Source organism: Centroberyx gerrardi, chromosome 2 (assembly GCF_048128805.1).
Source record: "Centroberyx gerrardi isolate f3 chromosome 2, fCenGer3.hap1.cur.20231027, whole genome shotgun sequence".
NCBI lineage: Eukaryota > Metazoa > Chordata > Actinopteri > Beryciformes > Berycidae > Centroberyx > Centroberyx gerrardi.
Window position 1 is genome coordinate 10,072,024 of NC_135998.1, and position 23,025 is coordinate 10,095,048.

The following is a 23,025-nucleotide window of genomic DNA, read 5'->3' on the forward strand; positions in this document are numbered from 1 at the left end:
TGTGGGTTCTAAAAAAGCTTTTCATATCCACCAAAACCTCACAGTGACCAGAGACAGACAGACAGCAACGCTATGTGAGCTGTGAAAAGTGGAATGTGTAACATTCCAGAGGCACTTCAAGCCTCTCAGCGACCATCGCAGGCCTTTCTCCTCCGTCCACCAGATTACAGCCCGGCCTGCTGTACCCTAACATAGGTACCTGCATTTGTAGAGTTTATTTCCAAACTGCTATGTGTTTTTGCTATATATCCATTTTGCAGGGAAGTCATTCCCTCAGGTATAGCGTATAGAGAATCTGTTCCCTAAAAGTGTTCTAATTTTGTCAACCAAGAGCTTCAGGTACTTCTGCTACTTCTATCATGGCTGTGACGATTACTCAACATAACCGGCAAAATTGATTCTGCAAGTGAGATGACAACGTGGATTTTTATCATCTACACGTTGCATTATTTATACATTTCCAGGCTGTATGCATGAAAGACACGTCTTATTAATGGTCAACGAGAGGATGCACTGCACAGCTTGAAAAATCTAGCTGACCACCATGCAGCAGAGAGGCACAGAAGACGTTTCTCTCATTGAAGATGGCTGAAAATACAACAGAACCCATGACACATTAAAAAAAAATAGACTATGAGTTTCAAAAACAAAGTCTGAGAATATTTTCAAATCTAAAGCCAACAATACAGCAGCGTGTAACCCCTGCAAAACACAATGGCCTTCCAGAGTTTCAAAGTATCCTGAAGCCACATCTGCACCAGATAGTAGTTGGTATTTATGCCACTTGGCTATCAAGGGATGGATTAGCTTGATTACAGACCTGATAGCATTGAACAGTTATGTTTAGTTAACTACTAACCTGGATGACGATAACTGACAACTCTCATCTCTACACAAAACTTTCTCATAATTTATTTCTCAGATTAATCGATTACCAAAATTACTGCTAGCTGCAGCCCTGCTTCCTCTTACTAAAAACTACCATAATTTATTTCAATTTGGTGCTATCATTTTCTGAGAGCAGTGTCACACATCAACCTTTTGGAATAAATGTCTTCATTTCTAGTGGCAAAATTAATCTTTTGATTTTATCAGTCTGTGGTCTCATGCTTGCCAGTGTAGAAAAGGAAGACTGATAATGTCGTTACATAAAATAAGCCATTTGGTAAGGACATTTTTATCCAAAGCACCTTACAGTGCATGTGGGAACTCCTAGCCTTAGCAGTCACAGCCAGCCAGTCCATTAGGCAGAGTTATGCTTAATTTACAGTATGTGCACCCCAGCGCACATGCACCTGCGTCTTGCATGCACAGCAGTCATTTATAGTACTGCGCCCTATGACTGTGCCTAGGTGTGCAGGGCATGTACTGCTTTTGTTTTAGCTAGATTATCTTTGGTATTTTTGGTTAGGGTTAGGTTAGACAGTTCAAAGTAGAGAGAGAAACGATCAGGAGAGAGAGGGGGGGTGACATGCAACCAAGATGCTGGGCTGTGTTCGAACCCTTAGCCAACTGAGCCACCAGGACGGACTCATCTTTAATCAAAAGGCTTACCAGGATAATTTCATCCAGTAGCTAAATGTCTGCTGTTTTTTGACACTGTGAAACTGCTGATTTGATATTGATCTAGTGAACTTTGGAGAGCTTATACAGAAGATAAAATTTTGTTTCTCTCTCTCTTATATGATTTTGATTGTATTTTCATTTTCATACATTGTCTTATCTTGTTCCTTCTTTAAGTGCTTTTGACTATATTCTGTCTTGGTACATTTGGCAACTTTTATGTTTGTCTTGATGCTGCTTTCTTGGCCTGGTCTCCCAAGAAAAAGAGATTCTTAATCCCAATGGGACTAACCTGCTTAAATAAAGGTTAAATTAAATCAAATTAAAATCACACTATCCAGGTATTCTCCAAACAAAGCCTCCAGTCCTCCAAAGGACTGAGATTATTTTGTTGTCACCTGGGCCTGTACTGACACATCACGTAACATTTTACTGATACAACATACAACATACGTAACTGCCAGTAAATACCAACAAGTGAGACAATAACCATAAACCGTGTGCTTATCTCCTGGCAGGAAACAGGTTCTGTATCTTTCGGTTCTTTGGTAGAAGAAGCCAATTGCTACTTTGTTCCACAGAAGAGTCACATCCTCTCTGCAAACCACTGTGAACTTGCTTTTGCTTTTGCTGTTGTTCACGTTACAGGACGGGAAGTGGGACAGCTTTCAGAAAGAGGAAGAAGGGGAGTGATCTGGGACGGAGGGGAGGATACGGGGGAGTGTCTACGCTTATCAGGGGGGGCTGAGATACAATCCTCTTATGGCAGACCTAAATAACCGGCCATGAGGGTGGATGGGGTGTTGGTTATGGAGGTCAAAGGATCGTTATAAACACGACTAAGTCCAAGGGGAGCGGGAGCAGGTGGTGGCGAGGTTTCCAGCTTACAGCACTGGTCCTGCTGTTTATGGGCATGGTACACTGAGCGGTCGTGTACGAGACGATCGATGCCGACCAACCTCACTCAAGGGCGTCAGCAAGGATGGAAACTCTATGAGTCACTTGTGTGTCATGTTTTTCCAATGAAGGAGATCTCATCCCGGGAGAAAACTCACATCCTCAGTGTGGCTTTAAATCTGAGGCAAAGATACGCATTCTTATTGCCTTTATTTATATAGTACTTTTAAAAACTAAGTTACAAACTGCTTTATAGACAATTAAACCATAGTAACCAAAAGTCAGTAAGGTTAAAAACAAAAATGGCAGACATTTATGTACGCATTAATGCAACGTATTTATTTCGTATTTATTAATTATTCATTGTATATATTATTATTCATCATAAATTATGTATTATTTCGTATTTAAAGGCCCTGTCTGTAAAAATGTGTCTCAGGCTTTGGGTATGGCTGAATCCCTGGCTCCAGTAACAGCTCCTCTCTTTCTCAACCGGCTCTCTTATCAATCACCCTCAGGGCTCAGATGATGTCATGATTTACTCTGGCCCCCGAGTCTAGACACACAAAGCTTACACAGAAACCTCGGCCCGGGCTGCAGAGATGTCTTTGTGAGCTAGAATAGAAAAGATACTCTCACACACTGGATTGATGCTCCCGTGATTTATTCAGTGACAAAATGACCTCAGTTTTCTTTGGGTGAACGTTAGGGATGGAAAAATCTGCTTATCTCACAATACAATTTGATACGCGATAAGGGCTTCATGACGCAATACAACGATAAGATAAGATGTAATAAATAAACGTTCAATGACAACAAAGTATGACTGTGCAGAATTGTGTTTTTTTTCTGAGACACAAATCTTTCTTGTAATGGCATTGGCTTGCTGGAATGTAAACAACTTAAAAATGTCATTACAAAGTGCAAATAATATAATTTCGATGGAGAGCTTGTGAAATTGTGATGGACAAGCTGCTATAATGAATTTCGATATATCGTCCCATCCCTAGTATACGTGGTGCGTGCCTGACGGGAGTAAAAGACCTTGATGCGTAAACCACTAAATTAGCATTAATCCTGTGTGTGGCCATCTTCCTCCTATCTCAACGTCTCTCCGTTTTTTTTGTTATCTAGCACCTGTTCAGTTTTTCGGAGGAGCATGTGCTGCATACATGCTCCTGACTACTCAGAGTGGTGGTCACAGTGTGGGAAGGGAGGACAGTGACCAAGGTCGAGCCCGCTGAAAACAAAGACCGCTTTTCTCCTGGGAATGCGATGGGACCATGAGAGCACAAGGCGATAACACACAGCTATGGAGGTATTCTCAAAACACGTGCCGAAAGTGGATTTAACTGACTTTTAGACCGAAACAAGTCAAAATTGTTTGTGAAGAGCTTAAACAAATGAGTTTCATTGTGTTATTACAGAGCAGCTCAGGATATAAATACAGATAAGAACATGAGAGAACACAGCACAAGTTAAAGATATGAAGCCAAAGACTGTGCATGTGTGTGTGTGTGTGTGTGTGTGTGTGTATACAGGTGCGTGGGTGTGTGAGAAGGTGAAGAGTCTTGTTTACATGAGGCTGGTGGTTCCTGTTACCACAGATGAAGATTGGGTTACAGTAAATGTTTATGTTTCTGCTTAATAGCTGCAAGCTAAACTGGGATCCACTGCTGTCAATCTACCTACAAAAGAGCTAAGTAGTCCTAGGTCTCATTTCCACACATCACCTATTCTGTAGTCTACTTGGATATACACAGTTTAAGTTACTTAAAGGTTAATTAAGACTACAAACAGCCAGGAAGTCAGGAAGTCAGATCAAGTGTATACTTTCACTTGAGATGAGTTTCTCATTTCCTGTTACTGGGCGTTGTTCCACAGAGTTTGGATAAGTGCAAAGTGCAAATGTCCATCAACTTCCTTACAGTTCACTGTCAGAATAAAAAGGCACAGAGTTGGACCTTTTCTCACTGGATCTGCACTCTTTTCTTCTCAGAGTGCATTGGAGCCAGCAGCACAGTGTCAATATAGTAGTATATCCTTGCTATATAAGCTGCAGCACTGAGTCAATACGACAATATTCCCTTGCTGTATCAGATGACTATACATGCCGCTGAGATCTGGGAGGCAGACCAAGACACAACATGATGCTAAACAGAACAGACATGCTGGCTCTCACCACCTCCTCAGATCTATAACTCATCATCGACGCAGAGGGTTCCCCTACATCTCAATGAGTATGTTTGTTGTTTTTAGCACAAACAACAAAACGGCAATTGGCCATTCATCAAAATAAACTGAAAAGCTGTATCTGCCATGTTGTTGTGATGTGTTTCAACCAGGCTACAGTGCATGTTGAACATTAACTGTAAGCAACGTGTATAAGTAGCTTTTCCGTGTACTTGTGCATTCATGACTCTGCTTAAACGACTGTCTTTCTAAGTGAGCTAATCAATGGAAATACTCTCTAATGGCCTTCATCAATAATAGAATGAGGCTGAGAATTTTGCCTGTCCTCTGTTTCAAATCTCACATGCAACAGAAACACCGGGGTCCAGCCTACAGTTGCCTTATGAAAATCCCTCTGTATTTATTTCATCACACTACTTGGTAACTGTATACACCCCACTCAGACTACAATGTAAATAAAAGGCTAACAAGGGCAGAATCCATACGGCTCATATGGTGCCACAATCTATGTAATGGATAGCATGTGTGGCCTATCAGCCGAGACACACACACACTCAAATGACAGAAATCCAACTTTACAATCCACGACAATATCGGGGAGGGAGTCCTGTCCTGAAATACAAGACCGCTGTCCAGTTTTGAAGAGGCTGATGATGGATTTTGCCTTTTTTTTTCTTCCTAATTGGGCACAGTGCAGTTTTCTGGCGGGAAATAGCCATCGAATTCACCAGCATGACAGCTGAGTGAAAATTGACCAGCAGCCTCTGAGGGACTCCATCATGCACACTAAATGGGAGAGGAATGGGAAAGCTGGCTGAACGGGCAGATTCCTTGGACAGCTGACTGAGCATGGTGCAGGAAAGGAGAGAAATAATTTCACAACTCTCATTCTCTCTGTAGGAGAGACTGCGCCATGTAGACCTGAACTGGATGAAAAATTTTCCATTTGTTTTTGAGGCACTTGCTTGGATTCCCCCTGCCTGGTGGCCAAATGTTACCGCTCTGCTGAATCTCACTATGAGGACGGGCATGTACACTTTCCCAATTTAAATCAGTGTTGAGTTCCAAGGTTACTTGCTGTCTGTTTGGATAGAAACCGATTTTGTAAATAATGGTTAAAAATGGCTGCAGGAGAGTGTGCCCTTGGCACCGATCTTAATGGGCATCATGATGTAAATGATGAGCTGCACTTTGGCATTTTGATTATGATTCCATGTTTGTATGATCATTATCGTGAATTGATTCTCACATTATTACCCTTGTGATTTGGCGATAAATGCATTAAAGTGATTAACTGAGAGATCTATGTCCAGAACAGTAAGTGTCCAGCATTACAATAATGAACCAACTATTACTGTCTATTCTGAGCTGCAAAAACCTGAAATTCTTACAAGGGCAAAAAGAGGACATGCACACATTCACCGCTTCAGCATGATTCAAGCCTTTTGATTGATGGTATCATCAATGGCCGGGGTTGAAAGGGGTGATGTCAGTGGGCACATAATGCAGCCCAGGCGTTTACAGTACATTAACGGTCACTGTGAAAGCCTGAGATGGAGCCCAAGTCTCTTAGGCTGGAGTGCCTTCACAAAGACTTCAATAGAGCACTGCCTGAAGGACCAGTGCCATCTTTTACATCACTTCTTAAAACATATTATTTTAAAGACAGGCTTTTTATGTAACTTTACTTTTTTTACTCTCATTGCCTAGTTTTCTTCTTCTTAAACCCTGTTTTGAATTCAAGTTTGGCATTCTCACTGTTGATACTATTGACTTTTATTTATTACTGATTTATTATCTACAAAGCACTTTGCCTGGACAGGTTCTATACAAATAAACTTTACTACAATTATACTATCATTTTTATTGATCCTGTTGTTAGAGTGCTGGGAACTGAAAGCACACTGTGGTCTCACACTTTGCTGCAGAAGTGAAATCCTAGTGGTTCAGAAGACTTGATACACATCAGTGAAATAAAATTGAATGGACAGGCCAACAAATGCAATAGGTGTATGCCACTGCTGTTCGCCTACAGTCTCACTGCACGACTTCTGGTTGCCACAGAAGGTGTTAATTAAACTAACGACAAAATCCATTCACAAGCTTATAGGCCTTGTTATTATCTTAAAATTGTGATTAGGGCTGGGAGATATTGACAAAATCAAACATCACAATATTTTTGACCCAATACCTCGATATCGATAATGTGACTGTATTTTGGGAATGACTATTGGTGCTTTCAGAAGATACGCATGACAAAAGTGTGAGAAACGAGCATTAGTAGGCTAATGTGGATATGATGGAGAAGCAGGTCGAGGCATTCATTGTTCATTTCACTCTAGAACGCTAGAAGGGTCGAATAAGTTCCGAAAATTGTATAACTGTAAAAGATAAGACGACATTTAAGCTTTATCACGATATTACGATAATCAAAATCCCGGAGGATTGCTAGTCTGACATCACGATATCGATATTACATCGATATATATCGCCCAGCTCTGATGTTTGTTCTCTCCTCTCTCATGTTAAAAGACCTTTAAAAGGATTTCTACTTGACTTCAAAACCCCCGGTGTCTATATCCTCCAAGGACATCCCCTACCTGCCACAGCCGTCACCAGGGGGATGAGAGCACAAAGCGGGTGGAGAGCGCGGTGTCGGGTGAAGACGGGCCACACCGCTGTGACCTTACAGTGTAACAGAGCACAGCGAGAGCTCTGACCTCTCCTGTAACACCATCTGCTTCAGGTCAGCCAACACATTAGACAAATTAATCTCACTAACTAGACAGTTAGGTATGTCAGACATACAGATAAACACGCTGCCTAATAAAGTCACAAAATCCCTCCAGGAGTTCTTTTCTCTAAAATATCTCTAAAATATACAGGATTCAGTCACTAAACGTGTTATAATTTTGTCAGCAAGAACTTAAGTTACTTACTATCTATTATTAATCATTTTATAAGAGCAGGTGTCAGTGTTTTTGTTTGTTTTAAAAAGGTGAATATCTCATTTTATAACAAAACGTCACTTCATATGTATATCCACATTTATTTAATGGGAAATGTTCCATTGTAATATCGCTGTAGTAGGCTATATCCCATGCTGAATGTGGCAGATGCTGCATAGTAGTAGGCTACATACATATTTGAATGTATAGGTAGGCCTATATATAGATAGCCATGGTATGTATTAGTATGTCACTGCTTCTTTTGCATTGTATGTGGGATTGTGATGATGAATGATGAACTTCAAGGTTGTTGTTTTTTTGTTTGCTTTTCCATAGCACTCTGGAAATGCCCTCTTCATTTATTACCCTTGTCAATTAAAGTGATCCTGATACCCTGGCTTTGAAAAAGAGCTTTATGTGACAGTTGATTGCAGCCCCTCTATTATCTGTGAGGAATCCCTGCAAGATAACTTCCCTACAATGGATTCTTTGTGTACTTCCAGGTTAACTAAAAAGCTGCTCTCCACCTTGCAAACCTTCTTTACCCCCCTTTTCCCACCAGTGTTTGGTTGTCACTTGTCAGTAAAGCCACATGCTTTACATTTACTCCCATACCGGAAAATATTAACAGACCTATAATAATAAAATGCTTAAACAGCAAAAAACAGCGCAATGTGTCGAATAACACCTGTTGTTATGCTTCTGGGATGCTCTTCACTGTTCAAACCATATTATACAGTAGCCCCCCACAATGTCTTTGGTTCACACAATACATGGAAGCAACATGTTGTAATGAGCAGGATGCGGTCCAGGAAGTGGGTTTTTAAAACGTCTGTCTGCTGAGTAACAAGCTGAAACGGCACAAAAACAAATCCACAGCCGCTGCCTCTGTCATGTGGAGGTGGCGCGTCCACTCCCCGTCTCGAGCGCAGCGCCAAATGCGTGATGTCCACACCAACGTTTTGAGATGGTCAGCCTCACAATAAGCTGTTGAATCGGTTGAAAAGAGAACACGCCGCTGCCATGCGTTGTCTCTTTTCCCTTACATCAATCGTCACCGAAGAAAAGTTTATTTAAATCGAGCCCTCCCGTGCGCCCAGGCATTAAGACACGCTGGCAATATCTCTCTCTCTCTCTCTTTCTCTCTCTCTCTCAAAATGTAACACAAGCTTACCTTTATACTGCAGCGAGTTCCCGGTTCTTATTTTCACAGTTCCGCTTATGGATTCGCCAGGACTGTAAACCACTTTGTTGTTGGCAAAAGTAATGTCAAATTCTTGAAGCTTGCCCATGGCTCCGCTCCGCTACCCAGCCACTGTGTGTCTCTTCACAACGAGACGCGCTGCGCTCTCTCTCTCTCTCTCTCTCTCTCTCTCTCTCTCTCTCTCTCTCTCTCTCTCTCTCTCTCTCTCTCTCTCTCTCTCTCTCTCTCTCTCTCTCTCTCTCTCTCTCTCTCGCTCTCTCTCTCTCTCTCTCTCTCTCTCTCTCTCTCTCTCTCACCTGCCTCGAGCTCTCCACCCACCGAGAGCCGTGACGTCATTAAAACTGATCCATTGAAAATAATGGGGTACAGAGAAAGACCCTTATAGCCGGTGATGTAGTGGAGGGTAAACTCATCTACATTCAGTTTACGCACGTTTCTATACCCGGAATTAGAGCTAACTTAGCTTTTTTTTTTTACGCTGATTATGATAGGAAGTTCATAGAATATAGCCTAGCATCATAGTCATTAGTATCAAGTTATGAGGATAGGGTCTGTTAAGGAGAAGAAAAAAAAAAGAACATTCAAGGTTTTTTTTTTCATGAATTGAGTTTTTTTTGCTAGTAATATATTTGACTTTTGGTTAAATTGGTGGTTATTAACTTTTTATTTACAACCCCATCATTGCCCTTAACACTCACTATATCCTTACACATAGAATGCATTTATGCTGAAGACCTAACTATGTAATGTGAAGGCTACAGATGTATTTTGTGTTTTCCCTTTGTCAAGTCCAGCTGGTTGTATAAATAGCATATAATTAGTAGGCTATATATAGGCTAAGTAAGGCTCTAGTCCCTGGATAGAGTAATAATATTTGGAGCATGTTGTTTGGTAATTGGAAGTTTGCAATGGAATCCAAAAGAGGACAAAGGCAATATTCATTATAACATAAAAATGTCTTTGATTTTTTGTGTTTTTTTTAGTACCAGGTGAGTACCAGGTGATTGAGGCATCGGGACACAAGTTTACACTGAATGCCTGAAAGTCAAGACAATCATTGGAAAGTATTTGATAGTCAATTTAAAATACTTTTTGACAACTTAAATATGTAATCAACGTCTTAAAAATCTACTTCATTAGGATCAGACATCATTAATATTAAACTGTCACATACATTTGAGGCAAGATAGCTGGGTGCTCCTCCTCCTCTCCAACATGTGCCACTGACAGGACTAGTACACCGAAAAAGTGAAAGGATCAGTTGAGTCAAAGCTCAAAATAAAGCACACAGACAATTACACCAAGGTTGTATCAAACTTTCCATGACAGCCAAATGCGTGCCTGCAGTCTCTTTGAAACCTCTTCTCCAACCCAATGCACTGGAAACAGAGACGGGCTCATGGCACAGCACTTCCCATCTCAATGTCATTCACTGAATATGGGAAAAAGGAAAAACTGCAAAACAATACAAAGTGCAAGATTCTTGGTATTGTGAAAAAAAAAACCCTCTGTGTGGTAGGCTACAGTGGCACCAGGAACTTGCCAAGAAATTAATTGTAGTGCAGGACTATTGCTAAATCAGAGATATTGGCCTAATCTTTGACACTAAAATTGACTCTTTGTTACAACAGAAACTCTGAACTGCATAAGGATATATAAGCAAGACACAATTCCATTTTTTTCAAACCAACACCCTTTTTTAAATGAAGATCAATTGGGAGCGACTGATAGAAAGCAGCTGCTTTGGATAAAGTGCAGCTTGTCTGTCTTTTGTGCGGAGCTGAGCACTTTCTAAGGTTGAGAAAAGTTAAACTGATTAGAGGAGCGCACACATCTTGGACCGCTTTTTTAGTGAGCCGACCAATCACAAGGAAAAAGAGATAGGTCTACATTACGCAGCTAACAGGCTATAACAACAACAACAACAACAACAACAACCAGAAAGAAAACAAAGAAAGTACCAGTAGAAACTGAGTGTGGTCCTTTCTGTGAGTGTACGTCCTGTTTCTGGGTGTACTTCCAATGATAATGGAGAAGGAAGGAAGATACTGCATATGCTATTCCAGCCAATAGAAACCCATGTCCCCTAAAATGGAAATGGATTGGGTTAGGAGCAGGGAAATCGTCTCGTACAACTGTCCAAAATCACAATATTACCATACTATGCATGCGTGAAATGGGAGCAGCTGCTTAACAAAGCTGTTGTTTTTTTATACAAATTTAAAGACACATCTGGATCTTACACCTAACAAAATCACCTATTAAGCTATCCGTAGCTTACCAAGACCTTAACCATGACGTTATTTTGCCTAAATCAAATAAGCCTCTCACAGATATAAAGATATTGGTCTGAATCATGTGAGACACTCTCATTGAATCCCAGCCAAAAAAACAAACAGTCTAGGCTGCCTAATGGTATTTTTGGTATGGAGATGGAAGTAGTTGGAAGTGAGAACTATCGTCGCCTGCAGACCGTCTGGTACTTCCCATCTCTGAGTTCCTGTTTCTAGCTGTACTCCCTGTCTCTGGATGTGCAACCAGTAACAGGCATCAGCTGCTGGCCTCAGATGAGACAGTTATGATGGTCATGGTGCATAAAAGCTACAGAAAAAGATATAGTTACTCTTTTCACTTATTGTTTTCACTATGAGGATCTACATTATTCTGTAGTGCTTTAGTAAGGTGCCACTAGCAAATATTAGATCAGATAAACACACAGATACTCTCTCTCTCTCTCTCTCTCTCTCTCTCTCCCTCTCTCTTGCTCTCTCTCTCTCTCTGTATCTGTCTCTGTCTCTCTCTCTGTCTGTCTGTCTCTCTCTCTCTGTCTGCCTCTCTCTCTCTCTCCCTCTCTCTCCCTCTCTCGCACACACACACACACACACACACACACACACACACACACACACAGATGATGACTAGGCTGTTAATATCCCTGGTAAAAGCTCTGAGACAGATGCTTCCATGACAACAGACAAACACGATGCGTTGCCAAGTTACAGCCGGTATCCATGGAAATCTGTTATCTGATGGCATCTGATCTGGTCTGAAGAATCACTCTTTTTTTTTGTTTACTCGTGTTGCAAAGGCTACCCTCGAAACAGCTTGAATAAATTACTCATTTTAACAGTCCTTGGCTGAAAGTGGTGGGGTGAGATGGTAGGAAATGGCGGGATGCGATGCTAACACCATATGTCATTATGCACCGGCTACAAATGTGACCTATTTTACCATCAGATTGAGGTGAATCCATGCCAGTACTGCAAGTAGCCTATGATGAATCAGTTTCACCAGAATGAAGAGCAGTCCTGTGTGTCTGAAAGGAGAAGACACTGTAGCAATGACATCCCTATTCCCGTCTTGTCAACTTGAATACACGCCTTTGTAATATGACGCATCATGATTTTAAACCACATCTCACACATCCGTTCTTAGGTAGACAGATGTGCCTTGTGTGTTATGATACTCTGACCTTTTGTCAGGTGGCGCATAAGAATTAGGCTTATAGTGAGAGGAGAGGAGAACCACATTCTTGGCTCCACCTGGTGGATAATTCATAGAAGATATAGCCAAGAAAACTGTAGCACCACTGTTTGTCTTTATTTCACTTCACCAAAACGAATACATTAAGTTTAAGAAACAATGATTAATATGAACTAGGTCATAATATACAGTGTGTGCTCAGAAAAAACAACAACTGACAAGGTAGATGTTTTAACACATTCCTGATTTACAGGACATTCTGATGATTTCTAATCTCAACAATCCAGATTCACAAAATATCCTGACCTATATTTCTAATGAGAATCCAATACAGTACAGGGGATATTCATATGGATAACAGGTAGACATGGCTCTAAAATATGCAACGCAAAACAATCACATGATGGTTAAATACAATAACATTAATAGCTGGTACTGAAGCAACATTAAGTCTGCAGGTCAAGTCTTTCCAAGTGTCTAACTTCAGACATACAGGCCTATACTCATGGACAAGTGTGTACTTCTAAACATTGCTATATAGCAGGTGCAGTTGGACCGCACATTTTGATCTTATTTGCTCTGCTCTTCCTCCTCTTCCCCTTCCTCAAGCAAGCAGGTGCGTGCAATGGCCCTCGTCACGGCGTACGGGTCGCAGTTGGCCGAGGGGCGGCGGTCCTCAAAGTAGCCCCGCTGCTCCTGGCCGACCTGTCGCGGGATGCGGATGCTCGCCCCTCGGTTGGCCACTCCGGCTGAAAAGTCATTGATGCTGGAGGTCTCGTGGAAGCCTGTGAGACGTCGCTGGTTGTCCTGGCCTCCGCGCGGGTCATACACTCTGATGTGCTCGGCATGTCTCTTGCTCAGCTTCTCGACGGCCTGCTCGATGTATCTGCCATTCAAAACAAAGGAAGACGGCTGTGTTATGGAGAGTCGTTGCAGAAGGCAGTCTTTGTTTATGTGTATGAATATGGTCTCCTTGAAACCTAAAGTGAGGGAGGATGCACATGTTAGTTCTCATGATAATAGGAGGTTTATATCTTATGTATTATTCAAAATTTTAAGATAAAGAGATAAAAGACGACTTTGGAATAGACCGACAGTATATTTATTGAGGACTGATAAATCAAGGGAGGGTTTTTGACCATTTTCATGATGCATTTTCATGTTTACGAACACACACACACACGCACACACATACACACACCCTCTCCTTTGTGGTGTCACCCTTCCATCATGTACCCTGTTAAAAATCTACACACGTGCTGTGGCTGTGGGAATAATCATTTTTCCTCACAAGTAGTGGAGTGGGGGTGTGAAAAATATCACACATCAGAATAATGGTTAACAGCCCAATAGGTTTGTGATCACATCTTTTTTTCTTTTCTTTTTTTAAGGAGAGTGGGCAGTCCACCCACCTCAAACATATTGTTGTTTTTTTCTTAATTCAGACAGTTGTAAAGCAGAGAGACAGAATAGGGAAGACACTGAGGAAAGGTTTTGTCAGGATTTGACACGAAGCCAATTGTATCGAATTGTTGACAAACATATCTTGAGATATCCTGTACTGAATTGCGAAAAGAGAGAGAGAGAGAAAGAGAGAGAGAGAGAGAGAGAGACAGAGTACTCACTGCAGTCCTCCTGCGTCCCTCATCTCCTTGGTACTGACGTTCGTATGGCAACCAGCACCGTTCCAGTTGCCCTTCATTGGTTTGGGGTCCAGGGTGGCGACAACCCCAAAATCTTCACACACACGGTGCAGTATGAAACGTGAGACCCACAAATGGTCCCCCATCTCAATCCCCTCACATGGTCCCACCTGGAACTCCCACTGAAGTTAGAAGAAGTAGAGGCAGAGAAAAGAGTGAAATGAGGAGATAGAAGAGAAGCGTAAAACAAAATGGACATAAAACAAGAACTCGGGTCGAGGAACTTCTTCAAAGCGCAGAACGTGTCACAATGACTGTAGTTTCTTTACACTGTGCATGATGGTAACAATAACACTTGCCTGAGATGGCATAACCTCAGCATTGGTGCCACAGATTTTGACCCCCGAATAGAGGCAGGCCTTGTAGTGGCACTCCACAATGTCCCGTCCATAAGCATTGTCTGCCCCCACCCCACAGTAGTACGGGCCTTCAAGTGAGAGACAGAATAAGAGACGTGTTTAGAGGAAATCCATGCAAAACCTATCCAAACAAATGTATTCACATTCTCACTGTCAGTGTCCACTGACAACGCTCCCAACAATGCTACGCTTGAATCTTTTGGATGCTTCGTTGGGGAGGAATGGGTGTTGACAAATTCAGTGATAGGGGCTGTTCCAAAATAACATTTGGATTAAACACTACTTGGCTTATAAATCCATAAAAATGTTCGGATCACATTGGAACAGTTTCTGAGACTTTCTTTAATTTGTCCCTGTGCTCAAAAGAGATGCATCATAGATAATGGGAAAACAGGATAAGGCGTGGTTCCATTCCTCCTCCATGATGATTTTTTTTCTGTGGTGGGTGTTTTATGAGCAGATGTCAATCAAACAGACACCTGCCATTGCATTTGTCAAAGCGTGCTCCAGATGCCTGAAATTTGCCTGGGGGGGTGGGGGTGGGGGTGGGGGTGTAACTTCACATGCAACTTTTACTGCCAGTGGACATTCACCATCAAGATATTTTGTTTATAATGCTAATCCCATTTGAGGACAATTTGAGGAATTGAACAGAATGGAAAGAAACACGGCTGGTTGAATGGGTCCATCACCTTGGGGTCCTGGGAATCCGTTTGTGGGCCAACCAAAGGGATGTCCGTCTACTCCCAAGAGAGTGTATTCCTGCTCCATGCCAAACCACACACAATGCTCTTTAACCTGCTCCATCACTTTGTTGCAGCCGGAGCGAAGGTTAGTTTCTGGACAGAGAACAGAAGAACCGGTACAGCTCGTTTGCCTGACTTTATGTCACAGGTTGAACAGGATCGTTATGACAAAGTATTACCAGAAATGTGTAACAGAGACAAATTATCTCAAGAGAAATTTGCAGTTACCTGTAGGTAGGCGGTTGTACTTGAGCACCTCACAGAGGACCAGTTTGTTGGGGTCCAAGGTAAAGGGATCCCTGAACATGCGTACTGGGATCAGGTACATGTCACTGTTGGAGCCCTCCGCCTGGTAAGTACTTGAGCCATCGAAGTTCCACTCAGGAATATCTGACAAGATCATTTCAACCAGAAAGAGCTGTCAGCAAAATATCTCCTTTAAATACAACTCAGAACCAGACTTGCCCCCCTGTGCTATGAACTGTGAAACTTGAGCTGTCAACATATCTCAGCCCTAATGTCACCCACACAAATTCCTGTTTATTTATTCTACTTGGTGACATTGGCGCAGAAATATATTAAGAACTTACAGAGTTTCACAGTAAATACTGACACACAAGGTACAACAGGAATTCACATAGAGTGCAAATGGATGATGCAACGTATGGCAGTAGATCGTACATATACAAACTACACCAAATACTGTTAATAACGTAAACAAATTAAAGTGATAGGATACAATTAATATGATTTCAACATTTGGACATGTCTAGAAACTAAACCAAAGCACCTGAAGAGTAACAATATTATTTAGAGCTACCCATTGGCCAACAGTACAAGAGTGTGCTTGTACTTGCTCCCAGTGTGAGTGTTTACAATGTGTGTGTGAGAGCATTCCCTCCCATGCAGCCCTGAGGCCACAGCTGTAGGCTAAATATGATTAAAGGCTAAGTCATTCCAAAAAGCCAACATAATGGACCCCAAATGTTTTCGAGTGTTTTAGCTATGCAGTTAAACTCGCTAAAGCAGAAAAAAAGAGGCCATGCAGTTACCATCTATTGTTTGTGGCTCTCTTTCCAGAGTTCGCGTCTTGTTGCGAAGTCCTTCCCCGGTGCCGTCAATCCAGATGTAGGTGACCTGACACTCGTCACCCTGCGGGAGGCTCAGGTAGTGCTGGCGCAAACCCTTGTTTAGGCGAGAGCTGACGGACACTGAGGCCATGCTCACCTTAAGAGAGGTCATTTACAATGCAATTAATGGTGTTTTTATTGCCATATGTGGGATGTTTAGTATGTGTGAGTTTCTCATCACAGACACACGCACAAAAACACAAACATACTCACAGAAAAACAAAAAACAAACACAATCAGACAGACAATAACAAATATACTGAATATATTTCTTTATGAAGCACTTGATATGTACCATGCATCCTAGGTAACATCTGTTCACTGGCCACTAAAGCTCTGACCCTGGCAATCCTTACTTTTACTTTCTTTTAATGTGAGTATGTAGGAATTTAATCTTCTTCTAGTGCTGTACTCATTGTAAGTTGCTCTGAATAAAAGTGGCATCTAAATGCCTCAAATGTAAAAAGTTAAGAAAAAGGGGTCGAACACGCACACTAGTTTATGCTCCCAAGAATATTTATTCAGAATAATATTAGGGAGATTTGTTTTCTGAGTAAATATTATTGGGACTAAACTAAACAAAGCACCTAGGAAACTTTTGATTTACATATGCCTATCTGAAACTTCAAATGTAAAAATGAAAGCATAAGTGATTAGGAGGGCAAACATATTATCACCTACTGAAGTAACAAAAGCATTTCACACAATTATACAGTAACACAATGTTATTTGGATAAAACACAGCTGTGGTGCTTTCCCATTTTTATGTCATCAATTATTTTTCCAAAATCTGTAAATATTTAACAGGTCAACCCACTTGCAAATGACTTGTTGATCAAGCAGATTGGCATGTCTTCATCAAATTACATTGTTTCTCTTATTTATAAATTGTCATTTTGTCATGCCATGATTATTTATTTATTTTGAATTATAAGGTTCCACATCTATGCAGTGTATAATTAAGATATTTTGTGTACATTCCATCATGAAAACAATATTTTTAACGTTTTTACCCAATAAACAATCTAACTTGAGCTCAATGTAAACACCTGGTTATAAAGCCAAATCACATAAATAACTTACTTAACCCTCTAGACCCCAGTAGAATTCTAGAATGTTGCTGCAGTTCACTGGGAATTCTCACTTAAATCAGCATTTTCTTGCTCATTCCAAACAAACAGCTATATCTCAAAAATAAAAAGAAATTGACAATCACAAGTTTTTCCATTTAAAAAAACACAACTTTCCCTTTAATTTGGTACCAAATACATGGCAAGGCGATCCAGGGCGTCTCCTTCAGTGTCATTTAAAGTATGACAACAAAACAGATCCTTCCTATCTTGGCTAACGATAAGCTTTCAAAATCAATACAAAACCTCCAGCGCTTCAGCCCACACAGTAATAAGATCAGACAGTAACAGTCGCCAAACAACTCACTATTTTAAAATTATATATAGCTACTGTACACTAGAAACTTCTTGATGGAAAATAAGATTTTTACAGGTTTTCTATCCACAATAACTTCTATTTTGTTACATTTACAAACAATAAGCCTACAATCCTAAACACATCTTTCAAACCTTCTTTTGTATTGTACCTACTTCTAGCTGTCACACCAGTCAGTTCAGGCAGCTAGAGCTCGCTCACCTATTCCTAGTAACCAATTGCATCACCTTTTTTGTGGAACAAGAAATGGGAATTTAACTGAAATATGGAACACTGTATTTAAGAGATCAACAAAATCAGATTACAAAGTGTCATTTAACAAAGCAGACAAAATGTTTTTACGAATTTATGAATTAATTGATAAATGTTTCCACTTACTGTGATCCAGGTGAAGGTAGGCGAAGTTGTGCTTCTCCAGGACACTTAAGCCCTGCCGAAACTTGTTTGTGGTATTTCAATGGCATGCAAATTACCAAGCTGATGTCACAGGCTCACGTGTACTTTAATACAACATTTCAATGACTGTCACACAAGACTGCGTGAGTGTGCATGTGTGTGATTTGTTTCCAGTACATACAATCTGTGATCAGTGGATAAACAAAAAGGGATCTGCCATGCCTCAGACTTCAAAGTCATTCAAAACTGGTTTCGAGCGCTTGTTAATGTTAAAAACATCATCCACTACTTCTATTCTATGGACAGAAAACATATCAAGCAGTGAACACAGAACATGTATATACACAGTCAGCACATTGGAACCCTTTAAATAAATCTCCTTACTCAAAATCCACTCATTCCATCCTCCACATCAATAAATAACCTCAAATCCACTGTGGACATTGCACTGATTTTCCAAACAATGACATTTAGGCTGGTACAACTGAGCCAGCCAAAACCCCTCTTCCCACGAGAAATAAACATGAACACCCACCTGTGCCAGAGAAAGCAAGCCATCTGCTGATAGTGAGCAATTGCTGTTTGCTGAGCCAAGTCAAGCCTCGCAGCTCAGTGCACACAATTAAAGACTAGAAGCTCCTTACGCACTCACTTTCCATTAGACTAGCTGTCCTGAGACTGGGGAGGGGGACAGAACTGTAGTACTCATACAGAGAGAGGGTCCGGTCACTGGGGGCAGTGTGTGTGTGTGGGTGTGTGTGCGTGTGAATGAACTATGGGTTTTTTTTGCCCGTACGTATCCGTATGTCCCTAAAAGTATAAAAAACTTGGAAAAGTAGTAATTTGTGAGGATCTGTGTTTGCTATTTCTTAGAAAATGTGTGTGTGTGTGTGGGTTTGTATATCTAAATGTGTGAAGAGGGCAACTGAGGCTCGACATACAGCTGGCAGAGTAAAATACCACATGTGAGAATTACGTTAATTGATAAACATCATATAGCAACATTCAGAACATTTTCAGAGGAGGAGAGGCACCGGAATATCAGGATTTATGTTTATGAACAATAAACACGCCCGTGTATTAACAACGAATTAATTACGTATTGGTGGTTCTGTTACATAATGATTGCGTTTGTTGGCTATAAAATTCTTAAATGACTCACAGCAACAGCCACACATAAACCTGATGTGTGACATTCTTCTTCGTCAAACTGGATTGTTTAGTACCTCACTGTGCAACTTTCCAGTGACAATGAAGACACTACTGAGAGAGAGAGACAGTCCAGAGTAACCCTCCTATGTTAAAAGTAACAAACGCCTTTTATGTTTGGGGTCAAATTGACCCCAGCAATTTAAATCTACAAAAATGATTGTAATTTAAAGTGATACTCAAGTTTACACTTCAGAACATCAGCAAGTAACACATAGCAGTTAGTCAATAATGGAAAAAACACCAATAAAAAGTAAATTAGTCACCAAAGTAGTCTTTCAAATAGCTGTGACAGGACAGAAAATCTTCAGGTGAGATAAAACTCAAAGAGAAATGGTGTGTGTGCATGTGTCTTATGTTATGGGCCCTAAACCATGGGAACATTTTTGAAAGATCAAAAAATTGCATGGGAAAGTTCCCTCAGTATCAGTCAAAACAAAGAGAAAGAAAATAGGTGTAAAACTCTCTGGTTTCTCTGGTTTTATAAGGCTATTGTGTTTTGGGCCAAAATGACCACAAACAACACCGTTGTATACAAAGTGTGTACAGGACCTTGAAAACATAAATTTTATGTTTACCAGTTTTCCCCATGAAATTAGGAAGTCATGAAGTATCAAGCTGGAAAAATAATGTTAATCGTGTTTTTAGAGATGTTAAATGTTGAATGGGGTCAAATTGACCCCAAACATAGTAGGAGGGTTAAACTTGGACTCTCCACAGCACCCAGATATTAGGCTACATTATGGATATTAAAACAGCAAAAACGGATAAGTAAGGTGAAAAAGGTGTAGCTGATGTCTTGGTACACAGTAGTCCCAGCTCACAGTCTAGCTCAGTATCGAGAATAATAAAGCCGCGCTGGTTTGCATGTAATCACATTGATTAAATGAAAAGAGCAAAGGAAAACAAAACCCAACCAAACAGACGGAGGTCCAGGATAAATGAGGGGGCAGCAGTGTGACCTAGAGAGAACGTCCCATTACTGGAAGGTCAGAGGTTCAATCCAAATTAAAAAAAAAAACAGTATCCTGGCCTTACCTTATCCTACTTAACTTAGAAAGTAGGCTACAAGCTGTTTTTTTTAAAGATATCAAGCCTAAAGAGATCACGCTCAGGTGCTTGGGCATGATACTGATAGGGAACAACCCTCATACAAAATGCTATCATGTGTTCTATCACAATAGAGTGCATGTCTACTGTCTACATAGAAACTTGACTTGGATGTTAGAGGCAGGGGGGGTTGAGTGAGAGCAGGTGTGTCAGTGAGGCTATCACCTCCCATCACACATTTTGTTTGTTGTTGATTTAGACCCACAATATCCCAGAAGGCTTAGCGGTAAATTCTGGTGTCTCACAACCACCTTCATCTATAAAACCTCTGAGCACAGGTCAGATTTACACCCAGCTTCACTAATCTGGAAGTGCATAATATACACTTCAGGCCCATGAACATCTAGAATGATAACTATATCACTATAAACAATACATTTTTGCTCAAGCATTAACACACCACCATATTGTTTTATTTTGGCATGTGAGTTTTCAGACCAAAATGGTGGATGATTCTCTGATTCTCTGATTTCACTTTTACGCGCTCACCAACTGAACAACACAGTCGTAGGATTTGGGTTCATTAATTGTTGCGAAGGAGAGATGAGCTGGCTGGGAGAATCAAATGCTCTTTCACAGGAGCTGTCTTGGTTTTCTGGCCCTGTATGAAGTATGAAGCATCACTGCAGTGAGCTGCCAAATTCTCCGCCTCCTTCTTTCTGTAATTTAATTTAATTGGTTGAAAATGTTTCATCTTTGTCTCTGAGATCGAACCAAAAATATAGTTATAGTTATCGTTTTGGATGTTTTTATAGTTAGCGTTATAATGGGAACACAGACATTCTATTTACTTAGAACGGTTTCAATCTTTTTATAGTTATAAATATATTTATAGTTATAGTTCTAGATGTGAATGGGCCTTTAGGGTTCCTATACACTTAACTCACAACATCTCACCCAATTATTTCCAACTTAAACATCAACGTCAACATTAGGTGAATGGGATGACTGAAACGGCCCTCTCAGCAGTTTAGACCTATGCATCTTGATTTCTTCAGAAAGAAAATCCTGTTGCTTAAAGATATCATATGGTTCAAAAGCTCGGTCACAGCAAGTAAAGGGTCAAATGATCAAAGAACCACAAAAGGCAATGCTAAGTGGATCAGACCTGTTGACAACAAGTTCAGATTTGATGTGCCAAGTCATTTGAGGACAGTGTCAAGTGCTGGATTCATTCAGCAAGTGAGCATGTGTGTGGATGCCCATCTTCTCTCTTCGTTATGCTTTTCTCACGATCCGTCCGCTCTTCCTCAGGTCTCTCCCTCCTCTCTCGGCCCTGACAGGCTGGCTGCTGACCCTCCAGGCTCCCTGACACACCCGGGCACTGAGGAGGGGGAGAGGAGAGGGAGAGGAGGGGGAAAGGAGGGGGAGAGAAGGGGGAGAGGAGAGGGAGTGGAGAGGGAAAGGAGGGGGAGAGGAGAGGGAGTGGAGAGGGAAAGGAGGGGGAGAGGAGGGGGAGAGGAGGGAGAGAGAAGGGGGAGAGGAGAGGGAGAGGAGGGAGAGAGGAGAGGGAGAGGAGAGGGAAAGGAGGGGGAGAGGAGGGAGAGAGAAGGGAGAGAGGAGAGGGAGAGGAGGGAGAGAGAAGGGGGAGAGGAGAGGGAGAGGAGGGAGAGAGGAGAGGGAGAGGAGAGGGAAAGGAGGGGGAGAGGAGGGAGAGAGAAGGGGGAGAGGAGGGAGAGAGGAGAGGGAGAGGAGAGGGATGGCACAGCAGAAGCCCATTATTTTCAATTTTATTAAAACAAGTGACTGCATTTATCAGCAAATGGTAGAGTCTACTATTTACATTCAGTGGTAACCCATTTGTCGATAGTGATAACTGTCTTCTCACCGCCTGTCAGCCCTTCAGATTTCCTGACCAACCCCCACCGCCCCCCACTGTGTTTTTCACGCCCTCACCTTGAGCACAGCATAGGTCCAGCCCGTTTGCGGGGCTTGGCACACTGTCTCCGGTACTGCATCCAGCCACAGACCAGTTCGTGGGCTATCATCACGTACAGCAGGAAGATGAGCACGGCGGGATCCATTCAGCCAGACCGCTGTATGGGGGAACGGGGTCGTGCAGGTATCCGAAACCCCCCTCCCCAAAAAAAAACAAAAAAACAATGACAGGCTGCTGCGGTTTTGCGGTCTCCTGGTCTTGTGCTGCACGAGGAATTGTTACTGATGAGGCGACACGGATGGTCCTTTCTGCTGAACTTGCCTCCGTGTCCAGTTCAACTTCAGGTGGTCAGGTCGCGAGGTAGAAACGGCTGCGATGTGCGCTCGCACGCCATCCATGATAACACGGCATATGTAAATACTCCAATATTTATGTTGCAGTTCATCTAAGTTACAACGGTGATTTTAACATGGTCATTGACAACAGATGGGAGTCACGCTGAGACCGACGGAGAGGGGGCATCGGATGATGTTGCCGTAGAGACGTGGCGTTGCTAGGGATATGTCGTCATCCCCTGTTAAGCATCTTTTCAATGGTTTGTAGCCTCAGTGCATGATCGCTTGATCCACATTCACCCTGTAACACAATCGTCGCATTTTGGATGCAATCCTTTGATGAGAAGTTTAATTCCAAACTAACGTGTCCACCATTTGAAAAATGTGAAATCTCCTTCCTCCCATTAAAGTACAAGCCATTATT

General features: G+C 41.6%; 2 protein-coding genes across 6 annotated transcripts in view; both read right to left on the reverse strand.

Moving 5' to 3' along the window:
- arrdc1b (arrestin domain containing 1b) overlaps positions 1–8,922 on the reverse strand; it is a 35,273-nt gene extending 26,351 nt beyond the window's left edge. For all 3 annotated transcript variants that reach the window (XM_071918757.2, XM_071918756.2, XM_078288550.1), the window contains exon 1: positions 8,776–8,922. In XM_071918757.2, the coding sequence (XP_071774858.1) occupies positions 8,776–8,893 (118 nt within the window). In that variant the 5' untranslated portion in view covers positions 8,894–8,922. The remainder of the gene's footprint in view (positions 1–8,775) is intronic.
- A 3,459-nt stretch (positions 8,923–12,381) lies between these two features.
- On the reverse strand, positions 12,382–18,113 carry LOC139926896 (glutamine synthetase-like). Of its 3 annotated transcripts, none has more exons than XM_078286334.1 (7): positions 18,051–18,113; positions 16,149–16,323; positions 15,325–15,486; positions 15,043–15,189; positions 14,296–14,418; positions 13,914–14,118; positions 12,382–13,174 (listed from the first exon to the last, which is right to left on the reverse strand). In XM_078286334.1, exons 2-7 carry the CDS (start codon positions 16,315–16,317, stop codon positions 12,859–12,861), a joined length of 1,122 nt encoding a protein of 373 aa, XP_078142460.1. In that variant the 5' UTR covers positions 16,318–16,323; positions 18,051–18,113; the 3' UTR covers positions 12,382–12,858. The 3 variants fall into 3 exon arrangements, with proteins under 3 accessions (XP_078142460.1, XP_078142461.1, XP_078142462.1); XM_078286335.1 differs by lacking the exon at positions 18,051–18,113 and adding an exon at positions 17,310–17,391; XM_078286336.1 differs by having other exon boundaries at positions 12,979–13,268.
- Between the last annotated feature and the right edge of the window lie 4,912 nt (positions 18,114–23,025).

What these genes read in the sequence shown, in the direction of transcription:
- LOC139926896 (XM_078286334.1), bottom strand. Translation starts at nt 16,317, where the DNA reads ATGGCCTCAGTGTCCGTCAGCTCTCGCCTAAACAAGGGTTTGCGCCAG. An exon ending in GTACAACCGCCTACCTACAG is followed by an intron (nt 15,190 to 15,324) that starts GTAACTGCAAAT and finishes TTCTCTGTCCAG; the next exon opens with AAACTAACCTTCGCTCCGGC. An exon ending in CGGATTCCCAGGACCCCAAG is followed by an intron (nt 14,419 to 15,042) that starts GTGATGGACCCA and finishes TCTCACTTGAAG; the next exon opens with GCCCGTACTACTGTGGGGTG.